The sequence below is a fragment of the Dermochelys coriacea genome, chromosome 22, assembly GCF_009764565.3.
Source record: "Dermochelys coriacea isolate rDerCor1 chromosome 22, rDerCor1.pri.v4, whole genome shotgun sequence".
Classification (NCBI taxonomy): Eukaryota; Metazoa; Chordata; order Testudines; family Dermochelyidae; genus Dermochelys; species Dermochelys coriacea.
In genome coordinates this window covers 13685690-13703109 of record NC_050089.1, presented here as the reverse complement: position 1 = coordinate 13703109, position 17420 = coordinate 13685690, and the positions used below count along the sequence as shown (strand labels likewise).

General features: G+C 55.8%; 1 protein-coding gene across 3 annotated transcripts in view; it reads right to left on the bottom strand.

Moving 5' to 3' along the window:
- The window catches only part of BCO2 (beta-carotene oxygenase 2), a 91758-nt gene that overhangs the window by 43592 nt on the left and 30746 nt on the right, over positions 1-17420 (bottom strand). The window contains exon 1 of one of the 3 annotated variants that reach the window (XM_043501061.1): positions 919-984. The exons of the other annotated variants lie outside the window; for them this stretch is intronic. Coding sequence (XP_043356996.1) covers positions 919-978 — 60 coding nt within the window. The 5' untranslated portion in view covers positions 979-984. Of the gene's footprint in view, positions 1-918; positions 985-17420 lie in introns of those variants that run through there. 3 annotated transcript variants of the gene reach the window in all.

The window sequence follows — 17420 nt, the reverse complement described above, 5'->3', positions numbered from 1 at the left end:
GTTCTTAACCATGTGAGTGTATTATGCCTCCATCCTGAATTTGAACAGGTAATGTGATTATCAGGTTATAATATAGTTCTGCTGTATAGACAAGACCTCATAAACCAGCTAGTCAGTTTTACCTCCCCAGTATCTTGCCAAAGGACACTACAAAGTGCACTGTACCATATGAAAAAAGCAGCAATCTTCTGCTCTGAGCACCAATAGATGAGGCGGTATGGGACAGCTGCACAGATTTCCCCCCAGTGCCAACAGTTTTGAACAGGCCTGGCATATAGCTGTGCTGCAAAATGATGCTACGTTAACACACAATGAAATGAAAAAACCACAAAATGAACCTACCATACAGACTGGTCCTGTCTTCCTTGAGTACTTGAATAGTTAAAAAAAACTAGCATTATCAGAAAGATAATAAAGTTTACCATGTTCAAGACAGCACTTGAATTCCTAGCACTATTGTTCCAGTCAGAAAAAGAAATAGCAATGAAATTTCAAATTCCCACCTCTAGAAAGCAAGCTGATTTATGGGGATGGATGAAATTAAAGTCTGTTTTCAACACTGAGTTGAGAGATTTGAGTGGTTCAATAGACAACCTGCGTCTATGCAACCTGACGTTTTGCTTTCAATCAGAATAAGCCCTCCAGAGGGGTGCCGCTGTATGTAAGTCAAGTTTTGTTTGTTGTGAAAAGCAAAAGCTTTATTTTGTAATCTCCTAATGCACTCACTCAGGAAAACTCTTCTGTAACTTACATTGAGTGAGATGGTGGCCTGAACCCTGTTCCTACTGGACAGTTATCCATGACAGTCTCAGTGAAGAGAGCATCGACTGAATGGGCATTTTAACTGAGCTCCCCTCATCCCTAGAAGGGTTGCCCGTCCCTTCCTCTCCCCCACCAAAGTCAGAGAAAACCACTCACCTCCATCTCCTTTCTACGCTTACTTCTATTTTCATCAGCTTTTACTGTGTTACTTGTCATTGTTACCTGACAAAAAGTGTAATGTCACATTTGATGAGTACCTATTTTTATCTTGTGTAACAGAAAAATAGAAGACTATAACATGAATTTTCAGCATAATGTGATCTCCATAGATTCCCACTTTATGAAAGGTGAACCTAAAGCCCCAAGTAAAGCGTGGCAAGCGAAGCACAACTGGATAGAGTAGGAACTGAAGAAACAATATGTCACAATGATCATCTGCCACAACCTGCCAGTCTACATACAGTAATTCAGACAACATAAGTACAACTCCATACTCAAGCTCAGATGTCGTGAACGGCACCGAGATGGACACCATACCGGCTATGGAGCTATTTGTACCAGAACTACCAATGAAAAACATTACTATTTAAAGCATGACATAGTCTGAGAAGGCCATAGAGCGATCCTTTCGGTCAGCACTCAAAGCAGAACTCTCTGGGCTGCAGGGAAGGCAGCCTGATCATGTAGTGAGAGCCAGGGCCCAGAGTTAGGACTCCTGGGCTCTATTCTTGGCTCTGGAAGTGTGGTCCAGTGGTTAGTGCTGGGGAAACAGACAGACAGGACTCCTGGGTTCTAACTTCAGCGTCACTCACTGTGGAGCCCTTCCCTCTACGTCAAATGGGAACGGCACTCACCCATCCAGCGCACAGGGACCTGTGAGGCTGAACTAGTTAGTGCCAGCAAAGTGTTGTGAGCTCCTTGGACGAAGGGGCAAATTATTGTTATTATTCACTCCAAGCCCCTTCTGACAAGCCTCTACCGTGACTGTAAAAAGAAAAGCAGTACTTGTGGCACCTTAGAGACTAACAAATTTATTTGAGCATAAGCTTTTGTGAGCTACAGCTCACTTCATCGGATGCATTTGCGGCCTATGGGCACTACAGGTATGAACTGGGGTGTGGTGGGTCCAAACGCTCCCCCGCCATCCCATCTCAGAGGGGATTACCCTTCTTTAGGGAAAGCAGTGCCTACCCAGATCCTAATAATCCCCCACAAATCCCCTGCCGCACTCCCCTCACATACCCCACCACACCCCTGCAGCTCCACTTCCCAGAGGACTTGGTATGCAGCCCCTAGTGACCCCCCCATACAGCACACAAAGTGCACCTCCACACATACCCCCCGTTCACCCCACAGCTCTACCTCCTGTGGGGCTTGCTATGCAATGACCACTCAAACCCTAGTAGGTCCCCCCCCCATACACCACAAAATGCACCCCCCCATACACTCCTTTTACCCTCACAGCTCTACCTCCTGTGGGGCTTGCTATGCAATGACCACTCAAACCCTAGCGACCGCCCCCCTCCCTTAACCCCATAACCTACCCCCACAGCACTAGGAAGGGGCCTCCCCCGCCCTTGCGCACACCTCCCCCCAAGCTGCCCACTCCCGCGCAAACTGCACGCGCCCCGCCCGGGGGACGAAGGGGGCAGAAGCGCTCGCGCCCCAAGCGGCCGTTAACGGTTCAGCGCGCGGCCGCCGGGGAAGGGGCGGGTCTGCACTTCGCACTGAAGGGGGGAGCCACCCGCTCCCGCCGCCAGGGGGCAGCCGAGCACTGCCCGAGCCCGGCCGCCGCGTGCGCTGGGCTGGCGCTGGGGAGGCGGGTTCGCGGGGGGCGCAGCCCTGTCAGCGCTGGGCCCGGCTGCAAGGAAGCGGCCCCGGCTCGGCTTCTGGCCCCTCCGGGCTACCGTAGAGCCGCGGCCGGAATGACATGCACCCCCCCAAACCTCACACCCCCCAAACCCCCCAAACCCCCTACAGCCCCCCAAACCTCACACCCACCCCTACACCAACACCACCCCAAACCTCACACCCCCCTGCACCCCCCAACCCCCTACAGCCCCCCCAACCTCACACCCCCCTGCACCCCCCAAACCCCCTACAGCCCCCCCAACCTCACACCCCCCTGCACCCCCCAAACCCCCTACAGCCCCCCAAACCTCACACCCCCCTGCACCCCCCAACCCCCTACAGCCCCCCCAACCTCACACCCCCCTGCACCCCCCAAACCCCCTACAGCCCCCCAAACCTCACACCCCCCTGCACCCCCCAAACCCCCTACAGCCCCCCAAACCTCACACCCCCCTGCACCCCCCAACCCCCTACAGCCCCCCCCAACCTCACACCCCCCTGCACCCCCCAAACCTCACACCCCCCTGCACCCCCCAACCCCCTACAGCCCCCCCAACCTCACACCCCCCTGCACCCCCCAAACCCCCTACAGCCCCCCCAACCTCACACCCCCCTGCACCCCCCAAACCCCCTACAGCCCCCCCAACCTCACACCCACCCCTACACCAACACCACCCCAAACCTCACACCCCCCTGCACCCCCCAACCCCCTACAGCCCCCCAAACCTCACACCCCCCTGCACCCCCCAAACCTCACACCCCCCTACAGCCCCCCAAACCTCCTACAGCCCCCCAAACCTCACACCCCCCTACAGCCCCCAAACCCCCTACAGCCCCCCCAACCTCACACCCCCCTGCACCCCCCAAACCTCACACCCACCCCTACACCAACACCACCCCAAACCTCACACCCCCCTGCACCCCCCAACCCCCTACAGCCCCCCAAACCTCACACCCACCCCTACACCAACACCACCCCAAACCTCACACCCCCCTGCACCCCCCAAACCCCTACAGCCCCCCAAACCTCACACCCCCCTACACCCCCCAACCCCCTACAGCCCCCCCAACCTCACACCCCCCTGCACCCCCCAAACCCCCTACAGCCCCCCAAACCTCACACCCCCCTGCACCCCCCAACCCCCTACAGCCCCCCCAACCTCACACCCCCTGCACCCCCCAACCCCCTACAGCCCCCCAAACCTCACACCCCCCTACAGCCCCCCAACCCCCTACAGCCCCCCCAACCTCACACCCCCCTGCACCCCCCAACCCCCTACAGCCCCCCAACCTCACACCCCCCTACAGCCCCCCAAACCTCACACACACCCCCTGCACCCCCCCAAACCCCCTACAGCCCCCCAAACCTCACACACACCCCCTGCACCCCCCCAAACCCCCTACAGCCCCCCAAACCTCACACCCCCCTACAGCCCCCCAAACCTCACACACACCCCCTGCACCCCCCCAACCCCCTACAGCCCCCCCAACCTCACACCCCCCTGCACCCCCCAACCCCCTACAGCCCCCCCAACCTCACACCCCCCTACAGCCCCCCAACCCCCTACAGCCCCCCCAACCTCACACCCCCCTACAGCCCCCAAACCTCACACACACACCCTGCACCCCCCCAAACCCCCTGCAGCCCCCCCAACCTCACACACACCCCCTGCACCCCCCCAAACCCGCTACAGCCCCCCAAACCTCACACCCACCCCTACACCAGCACCCCCCAAACCTCACACACAATCCTACAGCCCCCCCAAACCTCACACCCACCCCTACACCAACACCCCCCCAAACCTCACACCCACCCCTGCACCAACACCCCCAAACCTCACACCCCCTACAGCCCCCCCAAACCTCACACCCACCCCTACACCAACACCCCCCCAAACCTCACACCCCCCCTACAGCCCCCCAAACCCCCTACAGCCCCCCCAAACCTCACACCCACCCCTACACCAACACCCTTCCAAACCTCACACACACCCCTGCACCCTCCCAAACCTCACACCCCCCTACAGCCCCCCCAAACCTCATACACACACCCTGCACCCCCCCAAACCCCCTACAGCCCCCCCAAACCTCACATCCCCCTACAGCCCCCCCAAAACCCCCTACAGCCCCCCCAAACCTCACACCCACCCCTACACGAACACCCCCACAATCCTCACACCCCCCTACAGCCCCCCCACACCCCCTACAGCCCCCTCAAACCTCACACCCCCCTACACCCCCCAACCCCCTACAGCCCCCCCAACCTCACACCCCCCTACACCCCCCAACCCCCTACAGCCCCCCAAACCTCACACCCCCCTACAGCCCCCCAAACCTCACACACACCCCCTGCACCCCCCCAAACCCCCTACAGCCCCCCCCAACATCACACACACACCCTGCACCCCCCAAACCCCCTACAGCCCCCCAAACCTCACACACACCCCCTGCACCCCCCCAACCCCCTACAGCCCCCCCAACCTCACACCCCCCTGCACCCCCCAAACCCCCTACAGCCCCCCAAACCTCACACCCCCCTACAGCCCCCCAACCCCCTACAGCCCCCCAAACCTCACACCCCCCCTACAGCCCCCCAACCCCCTACAGCCCCCCCAACCTCACACCCCCCTACAGCCCCCAAACCTCACACACACACCCTGCACCCCCCCAAACCCCCTACAGCCCCCCCAACCTCACACACACCCCCTGCACCCCCCAAACCCCCTACAGCCCCCCCAACCTCACACCCCCTACAGCCCCCCAACCCCCTACAGCCCCCCAAACCTCACACCCCCCGCACCCCCCAAACCCCCTACAGCCCCCCAAACCTCACACCGCCCTACAGCCCCCCAAACCTCACACACACCCCCTGCACCCCCCCAAACCCCCTACAGCCCCCCCAACCTCACACACACCCCCTGCACCCCCCAAACCCCCTACAGCCCCCCCAAACCTCACACCCCCTACAGCCCCCCAACCCCCTACAGCCCCCCAAACCTCACACCCCCCGCACCCCCCAAACCCCCTACAGCCCCCCAAACCTCACACCGCCCTACAGCCCCCCAAACCTCACACACACCCCCTGCACCCCCCCAAACCCCCTACAGCCCCCAAACCTCACACACACCCCCTGCACCCCCCAAACCCCCTACAGCCCCCCCAAACCTCACACCCCCTACAGCCCCCCAAACCTCACACACACACCCTGCACCCCCCCAAACCCCCTACAGCCCCCCCAACCTCACACACACCCCCTGCACCCCCCAAACCCCCTACAGCCCCCCCAAACCTCACACCCCCTACAGCCCCCCAACCCCCTACAGCCCCCCAAACCCCCTACAGCCCCCCAAACCTCACACCCCCCTACAGCCCCCCAAACCTCACACACACCCCCTGCACCCCCCCAAACCCCCTACAGCCCCCCCAACCTCACACACACCCCCTGCACCCCCCAAACCCCCTACAGCCCCCCCAAACCTCACACCCCCTACAGCCCCCCAACCCCCTACAGCCCCCCAAACCTCACACCCCCCGCACCCCCCAACCCCCTACAGCCCCCCAAACCTCACACCGCCCTACAGCCCCCCAAACCTCACACACACCCCCTGCACCCCCCCAAACCCCCTACAGCCCCCCCAACCTCACACACACCCCCTGCACCCCCCAAACCCCCTACAGCCCCCCCAAACCTCACACCCCCTACAGCCCCCCAAACCTCACACACACACCCTGCAACCCCCCAAACCCCCTACAGCCCCCCCAACCTCACACACACACCCTGCACCCCCCAAAACCCCCTACAGCCCCCCCAAACCTCACACCCCCCTACAAGCCCCCAACCCCCTACAGCCCCCCAAACCTCACACCCCCCGCACCCCCCAAACCCCCTACAGCCCCCCAAACCTCACACCGCCCTACAGCCCCCCAAACCTCACACACACCCCCTGCACCCCCCCAAACACCCTACAGCCCCCCCAACCTCACACACACCCCCTGCACCCCCCAAACCCCCTACAGCCCCCCCAAACCTCACACCCCCTACAGCCCCCCAAACCTCACACCCCCCTACAGCCCCCCAACCCCCTACAGCCCCCCAAACCTCACACCCCCCGCACCCCCCAAACCCCCTACAGCCCCCCAAACCTCACACCGCCCTACAGCCCCCAAACCTCACACACACCCCCTGCACCCCCCCAAACCCCCTACAGCCCCCCAAACCTCACACCCCCCTACAGCCCCCCAAACCTCACACACACACCCTGCACCCCCCCAAACCCCTACAGCCCCCCCAACCTCACACACACCCCCTACAGCCCCCCAAACCCCTACAGCCCCCCCAAACCTCACAACCCCCTACAGCCCCCCAACCCCCTACAGCCCCCCCAAACCTCACACACCCCTACAGCCCCCCAAACCCCCTACAGCCCCCCCAACCTCACACACCCCCCCTGCACCCCCCCAAACCCCCTACAGCCCCCCCAAACCTCACACCCCCCTACAGCCCCCCAAACCCCCTACAGCCCCCCAAACCTCACACCCCCCTACAGCCCCCCAAACCCCCTACAGCCCCCCAAACCTCACACACACCCCCTGCACCCCCCCAAACCCCCTACAGCCCCCCCAACCTCACACACACCCCCTGCACCCCCCAAACCCCCTACAGCCCCACCAAACCTCACACCCCCCTACAGCCCCCCAACCCCCTACAGCCCCCCAAAACTCACACACACCCCCTGCACCCCCCCAAACCCCCTACAGCCCCCCAAACCTCACACACACCCCCTGCACCCCCCAAACCCCCTACAGCCCCCCCAAACCTCACACCCCCTACAGCCCCCCAAACCCCCTACAGCCCCCCAAACCTCACACCCCCCTACAGCCCCCCAAACCTCACACACCCCCTGCACCCCCCCAAACCCCCTACAGCCCCCCAAACCTCACACACACCCCCTGCACCCCCCCAAACCCCCTACAGCCCCACAAACCTCACACCCCCCTACAGCCCCCCAAACCCCCTACAGCCCCCCCAAACCTCACACACCCCCTGCACCCCCCCAAACCCCCTACAGCCCCCCCAAACCTCACACCCACCTACAGCCCCCCAAACCCCCTACAGCCCCCCCAAACCTCAGACCCCCCCTACACCAACACCCCCCAAACCTCACACCCCCCTACAGCCCCCCAAACCTCACACACACCCCCTGCACCCCCCCAAGCCCCCTACAGCCCCCCCCAACCTCACACACACCCCCTGCACCCCCCAAACCCCCTACAGCCCCCCCAAACCTCACACCCCCCTACAGCCCCCCAAACCCCCTACAGCCCCCCCAAACCTCACACCCCCCTACAGCCCCCCAAACCTCACACACACACCCTGCACCCCCCCCAAACCCCCTACAGCCCCCCCAAACCTCACACACACCCCCTGCACCCCCCAACCCCCTACAGCCCCCCCAAACCTCACACCCCCCTACTGCCCCCCAACCCCCTACAGCCCCCCCAAACCTCACACACCCCTACAGCCCCCCATACCCCCTACAGCCCCCCCAACCTCACACACACCCCCTGCACCCCCCAAACCCCCTACAGCCCCCCCAAACCTCACACCCCCCTACAGCCCCCCAACCCCCTACAGCCCCCCCAAACCTCACACCCCCCTACAGCCCCCGAACCCCCTACAGCCCCCCCAACCTCACACACACCCCCTGCACCCCCCCACACCCCCTACAGCCCCCTCAAACCTCACACCCCCCTACAGCCCCCCCAAACCTCACACCCACCCCTACACCAACACCCCCCCAACCTCACACCCCCCTACAGGCCCCCAAACCTCACACACACCCCTGCACCCCCCAAACCCCCTACAGCCACCCAACCCTCACACCCACCCCTACACCAACACCCCCCAAACCTCACACCCCCTACAGCCCGCCCAAACCTCACACCCCCTGCACCCCCCCAAACCCCCTACAGCTCCCCCAAACCTCAAACCCCCCTACAGCCCCCCCAAACCCCCTACAGTTCCCCCAAACCTCACAGCCCCTGCACCCCCCCCAAACCTCACACACACACACCTACACCTACACCCCCCCAAACCTCACACACACCCCTACACCCCCCAAACCCCCTACAGCCCCCCCAAACCTCACACCCACCACTACAAAAACACCCCCCCAAACCTCACACACACCCCTTCCCCCGCAAACCTCACAACCCCCTGCACCCCCCCAAACACCCTACAGTCCCCCCAAACCTCACACCCACCCCTACACCAACACCCCCCCCAAAACTCACACACCCCCCTGCACCCCCCAAACCTCACACCCACCCCTACACCAACACCCCCCCAAAACTCACACACACCCCTGCACCACCCCCAAACCTCACACCCCTCTACAGCCCCCCCAAACCTCACACCCACCCCTACACCAACACCCCCCCAAATCTCACACACCCCCCTGCACCCCCGCAAACCTCACACGCCCCTGAAGCCCCCCCCAAACCTCACACCTACACCTACACCCCCCCAAAACTCACCCCCCTCCACCCCCCCAAGCCTCACACCCACCCCTACACCAACACCCCCCCCAAACCTCACACCCCCCCTGCACCCCCCCAAACCCGCTACAGCCCCCCAAACCTCACACCCACCCCTACACCAGCACCCCCCAAACCTCACACACAATCCTACAGCCCCCCCAAACCTCACACCCACCCCTACACCAACACCCCCCCAAACCTCACACACACCCCTGCACCCCCCCAAACCTCACACCCACCCCTGCACCAACAACCCCCAAACCTCACACCCCCTACAGCCCCCCAAACCTCACACCCACCCCTACACCAACACCCCCCAAACCTCACACCCCCCTACAGCCCCCCAAACCCCCTACAGCCCCCCAAACCTCACACCCACCCCTACACCAACACCCTTCCAAACCTCACACACACCCCTGCACCCTCCCAAACCTCACACCCCCCTACAGCCCCCCCAAACCTCATACACACACCCTGCACCCCCCCAAACCCCCTACAGCCCCCCCAAACCTCACATCCCCCTACAGCCCCCCCAAACCCCCTACAGCCCCCCCCAAACCTCACACCCACCCCTACACGAACACCCCCCCAATCCTCACACCCCCCTACAGCCCCCCCACACCCCCTACAGCCCCCTCAAACCTCACACCCCTCTAGAGCCCCCCCCAACCTCACACCCACCCCTACACCAACACCCCCCCAAACCTCACACCCCCCTACAGCCCCCCCAAACCTCACACACACCCCTGCACCCCCCAAACCCCCTACAGCCACCCAACCCTCACACCCACCCCTACACCAACACCCCCCCAAACCTCACACCCCCCTACAGCCCCCCCAAACCTCACACCCCCCCTGAACCCCCCCAAACCCCCTACAGCCCCCCAAACCTCAAACCCCCCTACAGCCCCCCCAAACCTAACACCCCCTGCACCCCCCCAAACCTCACACACACACACCCACACCTACACCCCCCCAAACCTCACACACCCCCCTGCACCCACCCAAACCCCCTACAGCCCCCCCAAACCTCACACCCACCCCTACACCAACACCCCCCCAAACCTGACACACACCCCTGCACCCCCCCAACCTCCTACAACCCCCCCAAAACTCACACCCCCCCTGCACCCCCCAAACCCCCTACAGCCCCCCAAACCTCACACCCACCCCTACACCAACACCCCCCAAACCTCACACCCCCCTACAGCCCCCCCAAACCTCACACCCACCCCTACACCAACACCCCCCAAACCTCACACCCCCCTACAGCCCCCCCAAACCTCACACCCACCCCTACTCCAGCACCCCCTACACCCCCAAACCTCACACCCCCCTACAGCCCCCACAAACCTCACACCCACCCCTACACCAACACCCCCCTATACCCCCCCAAACCTCACATCCCTCTGCACCCCCTCCAAACCTCACACCCCCCTACAGCCCCGCAAACCTCATACCCACCCCTACACCAACACCCCCCTACACCCCCCCAAACCTCACACCCCCCTACAGCCCCCCCAAACCTCACACCCACACCTACACCAACACCCCCCTACACCCCCCACAAACCTCACACCCCCCTGCACCCCCTCCAAACCTCACACCCACCCCTACACCAAACCCCCCCTACACCTCCCCAAACCTCACACACACAAACCTACACCTCCCACAAACCTCACACCCCCCTGCACCCCCCCACAAACCTCACACCCCCCTACAGCCTCCACAAACCACACACACACACACACACACACACACACACACCCCTCTACACCTCCCACAAACCTCACACCCCCCTACACCCACCCCTACACAAACACCCCCCCACAAATCTCACACCCCCCCTACACCCCCACAAACCTCACACAGACACACCCCTACACAAACACCCCCTACAACCCCCACAAACCTCACACACACCCCTCCACCCCCCCACAAACCTCACACACACACACACCCCTACTCCCCCCACAAACCTCACACCCCATACACCCCCCCACAAACCTCACACACACTCCCCTACACTCCCTCACAAACCTCACACTCCCCTACACCCCCCACAAACCTCACACCCCCCTACACTCCCCACAAATCTCACACACATACACACACACACACACACACACCTACACCTCCACCTCCCACAAACCTCACACCCCCCCTGTACCCCCCCAAACCTCACACCCCCCTACAGCCCCCCCAAACCTCACACACACCCCTACACCCCCCACAAACCTCACACACATACACACACACACCTACACCTCCCACAAACCTCACACCCCCTGAACCCCCCCCACAAACCTCACACCCCCCTACAGCCTCCACAAACCTCACACACACACACACACCCCTCTACTCCCCCCCACAAACCTCACACCCCCCTACACCCACCCCTACACAAACACCCCCCACAAACCTCACACACCCCTCTACACCCCCCACAAACCTCACACCCCCCTACACCCACCCCTACACAAACACCCCCCCACAAATCTCACACCCCCCCTACACCCCCACAAACCTCACACAGACACACCCCTACACAAACACCCCCTACAACCCCCACAAACCTCACACACACCCCTCCACCCCCCCACAAACCTCACACACACACACCCCTACTCCCCCCACAAACCTCACACCCCATACACCCCCCCACAAACCTCACACACACTCCCCTACACTCCCTCACAAACCTCACACTCCCCTACACCCCCCACAAACCTCACACCCCCCCTACACTCCCCACAAATCTCACACACATACACACACACACACACACCTACACCTCCACCTCCCACAAACCTCACACCCCCCTGTACCCCCCCCAAACCTCACACCCCCCTACAGCCCCCCAAACCTCACACACACCCCTACACCCCCCACAAACCTCACACACATACACACACACACCTACACCTCCCACAAACCTCACACCCCCTGAACCCCCCCCACAAACCTCACACCCCCCTACAGCCTCCACAAACCTCACACACACACACACACCCCTCTACTCCCCCCCACAAACCTCACACCCCCCTACACCCACCCCTACACAAACACCCCCCACAAACCTCACACACACCCGTACACCCCCACAAACCTCACACACACACACCCCTACTCCCCCCACAAACCTCACACCCCATACACCCCCCCCACAAACCTCACACACCCCTACACCCCCCACAAACCTCACACACACACAGAGCCCTACACCCCACAAACCTCACACACACACCGGTACACCTCACCCCCCCACAAACCTCACACACACACTTACAACCCCACCCCACAAACCTCACACACACCCCTACACCCCCCACAAACCTCACACAAACCCTACACCCCCCACAAACCTCACACACATACTGCTACACCTCACCCCCCCCAAATCTCACACCTACCTACAACCCCACCCCACAAACCTCACACACACATAGCTGCACACCCCCACGCAATACAACCGCCACATCTGCGCACACACACACATCACACACTAAGCCCCCCACCTACACACACAGACCAGTCCCCCACACTACCCCTGACCTACACACAACCCCCCACACCTACACACCCCAACCTCCATATCACAACCCCCACACATTTACCTCCACACAGCTACACCTTCCGAACCCCACACCTATAGCCCCATACACACTCCTACACACCACATCACACACTCACCTATACACCACACTCCCCACCACGCTGTCTAGAGTGACTCACAACTGTGAGTGCCTACATCAGGGCAGACTGTCAAAAGCAGGGTAGCTGCCCCAAACTGGTGGTATGTTCTACAATTAGATTTCACCAACTCAGTACCAAGTGTGAACTCCCAAAGTACTACACTAGTCTTATAATGCAGTCACAGACAGTCTCCTTAGAGACGGCAGTCTATCTTGCTACGCAGGCAAGATGAACTATATGACAAATTGTCACACCCAAAATCACAAATATTCCAGGTTATGACTAATCCCAACAGACCAGTTACTCAGGTCAATTTTCATCCTAGATCTCACATCAAAAACAGCACCGATAGCCAATTCTATAGTAAATTAACTAAAGGTTTATTAGGCTGAGAAAAAAGAATGAGAGTTATTGAGAGGTTAAAAGAAAAGGATACTTGTGGCACCTTAGAGACTAACAAATTTATTTGAGCATAAGCTTTCGTGAGCTACAGCTCACTTCATCGGATCATCCGATGGCACTCTAAGGTGCCACAAGTACTCCTTTTCTTTTTGCGAATACAGATTAACACGGCTGCTACTCTGAAACCTGTCATTGAGAGGTTAGAGCAGGTAAAAAATGTATGTATAGATGAGTCCCAGTCCATAATTACAAATAGTAGCAGAGATTTTGTAATCTGCCTGTTTCCCCCAATCTCTCAGGGCTACCTGCATAACTCTTGGGATCTGTCTTCCCATTCAGTTATTCTGCCCTGTTAGAATCCAAATAGCACCGAGATGAAGAATTCTTCCTTATGTCCATATTTATAGCTTCTTCTCCCAGAAACAAGATGACAGGGTCACTACCCACTGGGATCTTTCTTTGAGGGTAGAGAGAGAGGAATGCATTTAGTCTTTGATCTCTAGTCATCACACACAATTACCACTTGCCTTCAAATGCACAAGAACTGGCACTTTCATGTTAAAGTTCTTTATTTGCATTACGCAAGGTTTCTTTCTTCTTTGATGGGTTATTTTTAATTATAGGGATCTATATAATGTAAATGTTTGCTATTGCATTCTACCACAATACAGATAAGTGAACACAACGCATGCAGCATCCCATTCATTTTCATTAAGGTTAAATACCAAAAACATTCTTGTATATTTAACAATCACTCTGATCTATACTAATACACAAGTGAATTATCGTGGCTTCCACCTGTGAATTTATCAGTTCTCAGCTCACGCCTAGGCCTTGGCCAGAGCTGGTACTTGGTCTGCCTCCATCACACAAACACCCTACCACACCCACATTCACACTCCATACCTACACACACCCACATTCACAAACCCACATACACACTCAACTCCCCTGCCCACACACACAGTGAAGGGCAGTCTGGCACACAGCAGTGACTAACACTTGCCACACAGTGGAAAGAGTTGTTTTGGGCAAGGATGGTCTTAGGCAGTGGGCCATAAAATCTTTAATATCCACACAGAGCATCCTGCACCTCTGTTTCCTCTCTTCATTGTCCAAAAGACACACACTAAATGGCACAAGGCTCAATTTCTCTCCATCAGGAAAATAAATAAATAAATAATGGAGAAATGAGGTTAGCCCGGCTGGGAATCAGACCCCTGGTCTGAGGAGATCTAAATATTCTAAACTGATGCTTAGAGCACAGGTTCTTAACCTGGTGGCTACACATCACCTATAAACAGCCTCCCCTGACACCTATACATCTCTCACACCTACCCACGACAACCCCTCCACACAACCTGCCCCACATACACATGACTGGATGCCAGAAGGTCACAATCACCTTCTCTTTCTTGATAGCCAGATGGCAAGGAGGTCCCAGAACTTACGGAAGAGGGGTGCTGTTGGAACTATGAATAATATTAGAATTTTTTCATATTAATATGGGAGACCCACCAGACACTGATTTAATCATAAATTCCTTTATAAGGTCCAAATAGTATTTTATACAATTGCTCTAAACATGCCTGACCTTGTAAAAATAAGCAATACAGTAACAAAGTATTCTTAAGTATGTAATCAGTATGCTGACAAATAGGCCAGACCTAGGGGAAACTGTCTCATTTTGGTGTGCTCCAGCACGATTAGGTAGGGTCTCACAACGAACCCTCAAATTCATACCTCTTTTTATACCTTTTAACAAATTATGTCATTGACAATTACAGACTTCAGCTAAAAAATAATTGAGACAATTTATCCTCATTTTCAGTCTGAATCCAGATAAGAGTTACAACCTGCTTTTCCCCCAAGGCCTTTCATCCTTATTTCTTCTTGCTGATCAACAGTTTTTCCACTGCACCTGGGTTTACACAGACTTTACTGTTTAGATCACACATAATGTGTGTATGTGGAGTAGGAAGGCAGGCTCCTTTTAAGACAGATTCCATTTATCTTATTTAAAACTACTTGCAGTCACCCCATTGTTTTTTTAGAAATTTCCCCGTATCTTATTAGTTATTCTTTGAACCATACCTCCCTTCTGGCCTTATAACTTATTCTTTTCAAAATCTTCTTCTACTTGCTCATCAGGGCTTTCTTTTCGGTACATATATTTCCTTAACCAAACTTATGCTAACTCTAATTCTTTAATTTCATATTTATCCTACAGGTATCAACATTTAATGTGGGATCCCAGTATGGAAGGCTGAGTGGCACTTTAAGCCACCTCTCCATCTGCACACATGTAACCATACATGAAAACAGAAGAGACCGGAGACCTGTTTCAGACACTTTAATTCTGATTAAAACATTCCGAGCATTCTCTGTTCTATTCAGGCTCTTACATGTCCCTCTATATTACAGAAGTAAACTTCCTCATGTGGAAACAAGAATGTAGTCAATAACTTGGAGACTGATGAATGGGAAATAGTACTAGTAAGAATAGGTAATGATTTCAAGAGAAAGAATTTTAAGTGATACATAGCAGTCTTATTTCACCATAGTTATATGTTGTAATTTCTAAAATTCGATAGTAAATAGAAAATGTAATAAATATAAATAAGAAAAAGTGACATCTATTTTATGCATTCATAACAAGTACCTTCACTGGTATTTAAGCACCAGTGTGTGTTGTGGAAACAGAATCTGGATTACATTTGTCTTCTGGAATGTGCAAGAACTTCTGAAAATCATGAATTTCCTATTGCTAGAACACCTTGGGCTGACAATGTAAAGTCAAACTGGAAACCTGGATCAATCTAATCAGATAAATATGGCCATGGATTAATGATTTATAATAGATTACAGCATCTCATTAAAATATTAGACAGCTTTCAAGCCAAATAGTCTTTAACTACACCTTGTTCAAGAAGACAGAAAATGAAATACCATTTTTCTCATGTTGTGCTTAATTTCTCTGGATTATTGTATGCTGTTTTTTCAAGAAAATAAATGTATGTTATTAACTAAAAACATAAATATTAAACAGCATTTAAAAGTTATTGTTTTCCTAAACCCTAAATTGATACCATGTAGAAAAGAAAAAACAATAGAACAACCAAAGATACAGTATGAATCAGTTTTGATTTCTCTTGTTTCTTGGAGGAAAAAGTAAAAAATCCAGACAAGAAATGAAACTGCTTATAAGACAGAAAAAGAACTAAATACTTCCCTAAAATTATGGCCCATATTCAATGTACTGCAACTGTGAACTGTAGTGAAATGATCAGGAATTAGTCAATTGCTCTTATTGGAGAGTTAGTTTTACGTTATGAATACTAATGTCTGAGATGGTCCAACAGATGTTGTAATAATTGGTACAAATTTACCCTAATTATGAGTTCAACTGTGAGAAGACAGTGAAATGTTATAAAGTGTCACAATAACTTATAATAATACATGTTTATGGGAAAAGGTGTGAAAGTGAGACGGAAAGACTGAATTAGTCTAAACAAAAAAGGCCTACAGATATAACTCAAAGACTGTTAAGATCATGCCTGGTAACCAAGAAGAGTATGGACCAACATTGATGTGTTAGAAACTGGGTGTAATTGGTGGACAAAATAATAAGATGACGGGCTATTCCAGCCATCACTCCCTTTGGGGGTTCTTAAAAAAGAGATTTTGGGGAGAAAGCTAGCTACCACAAAGCTGGCTGAGGGGAGGCAAACATCAGATGACTGAAAGATCTGTTTTAATCTCTCCCATCTTAAGAAAAACCCAAACACTTGACCTCACTTATCTCTCCACCTACCTCCCCATCTAACTTTATCTCTCAATTAATTGAACACATGGTTTACAATTGCTGTCTGGAATTAATCTCCACCACTTCCATCCTACGCCCTCTCCAATCTGCTTCCACCCCTTACGTTCAACTGAAACCGCTCTCACCAAAGTCTCCAATAACCTCTTCTTAGTCAAATCTCCGAACCAGTACTTCATCCTCTTCCCCCGGACCTGTCAGTTACCTTAAACACAGTCATCCATGCTCTTCTTCCAATCTTGTCTGTCCTCTTTGGTTTCCATGATTCTGTCCTCTCCTGGTTCCCCTCCTACATCTCCAATTGCTCAAGGTGTCCTTTGGAGGAGCCTCCTCATTCCTCCTCCAG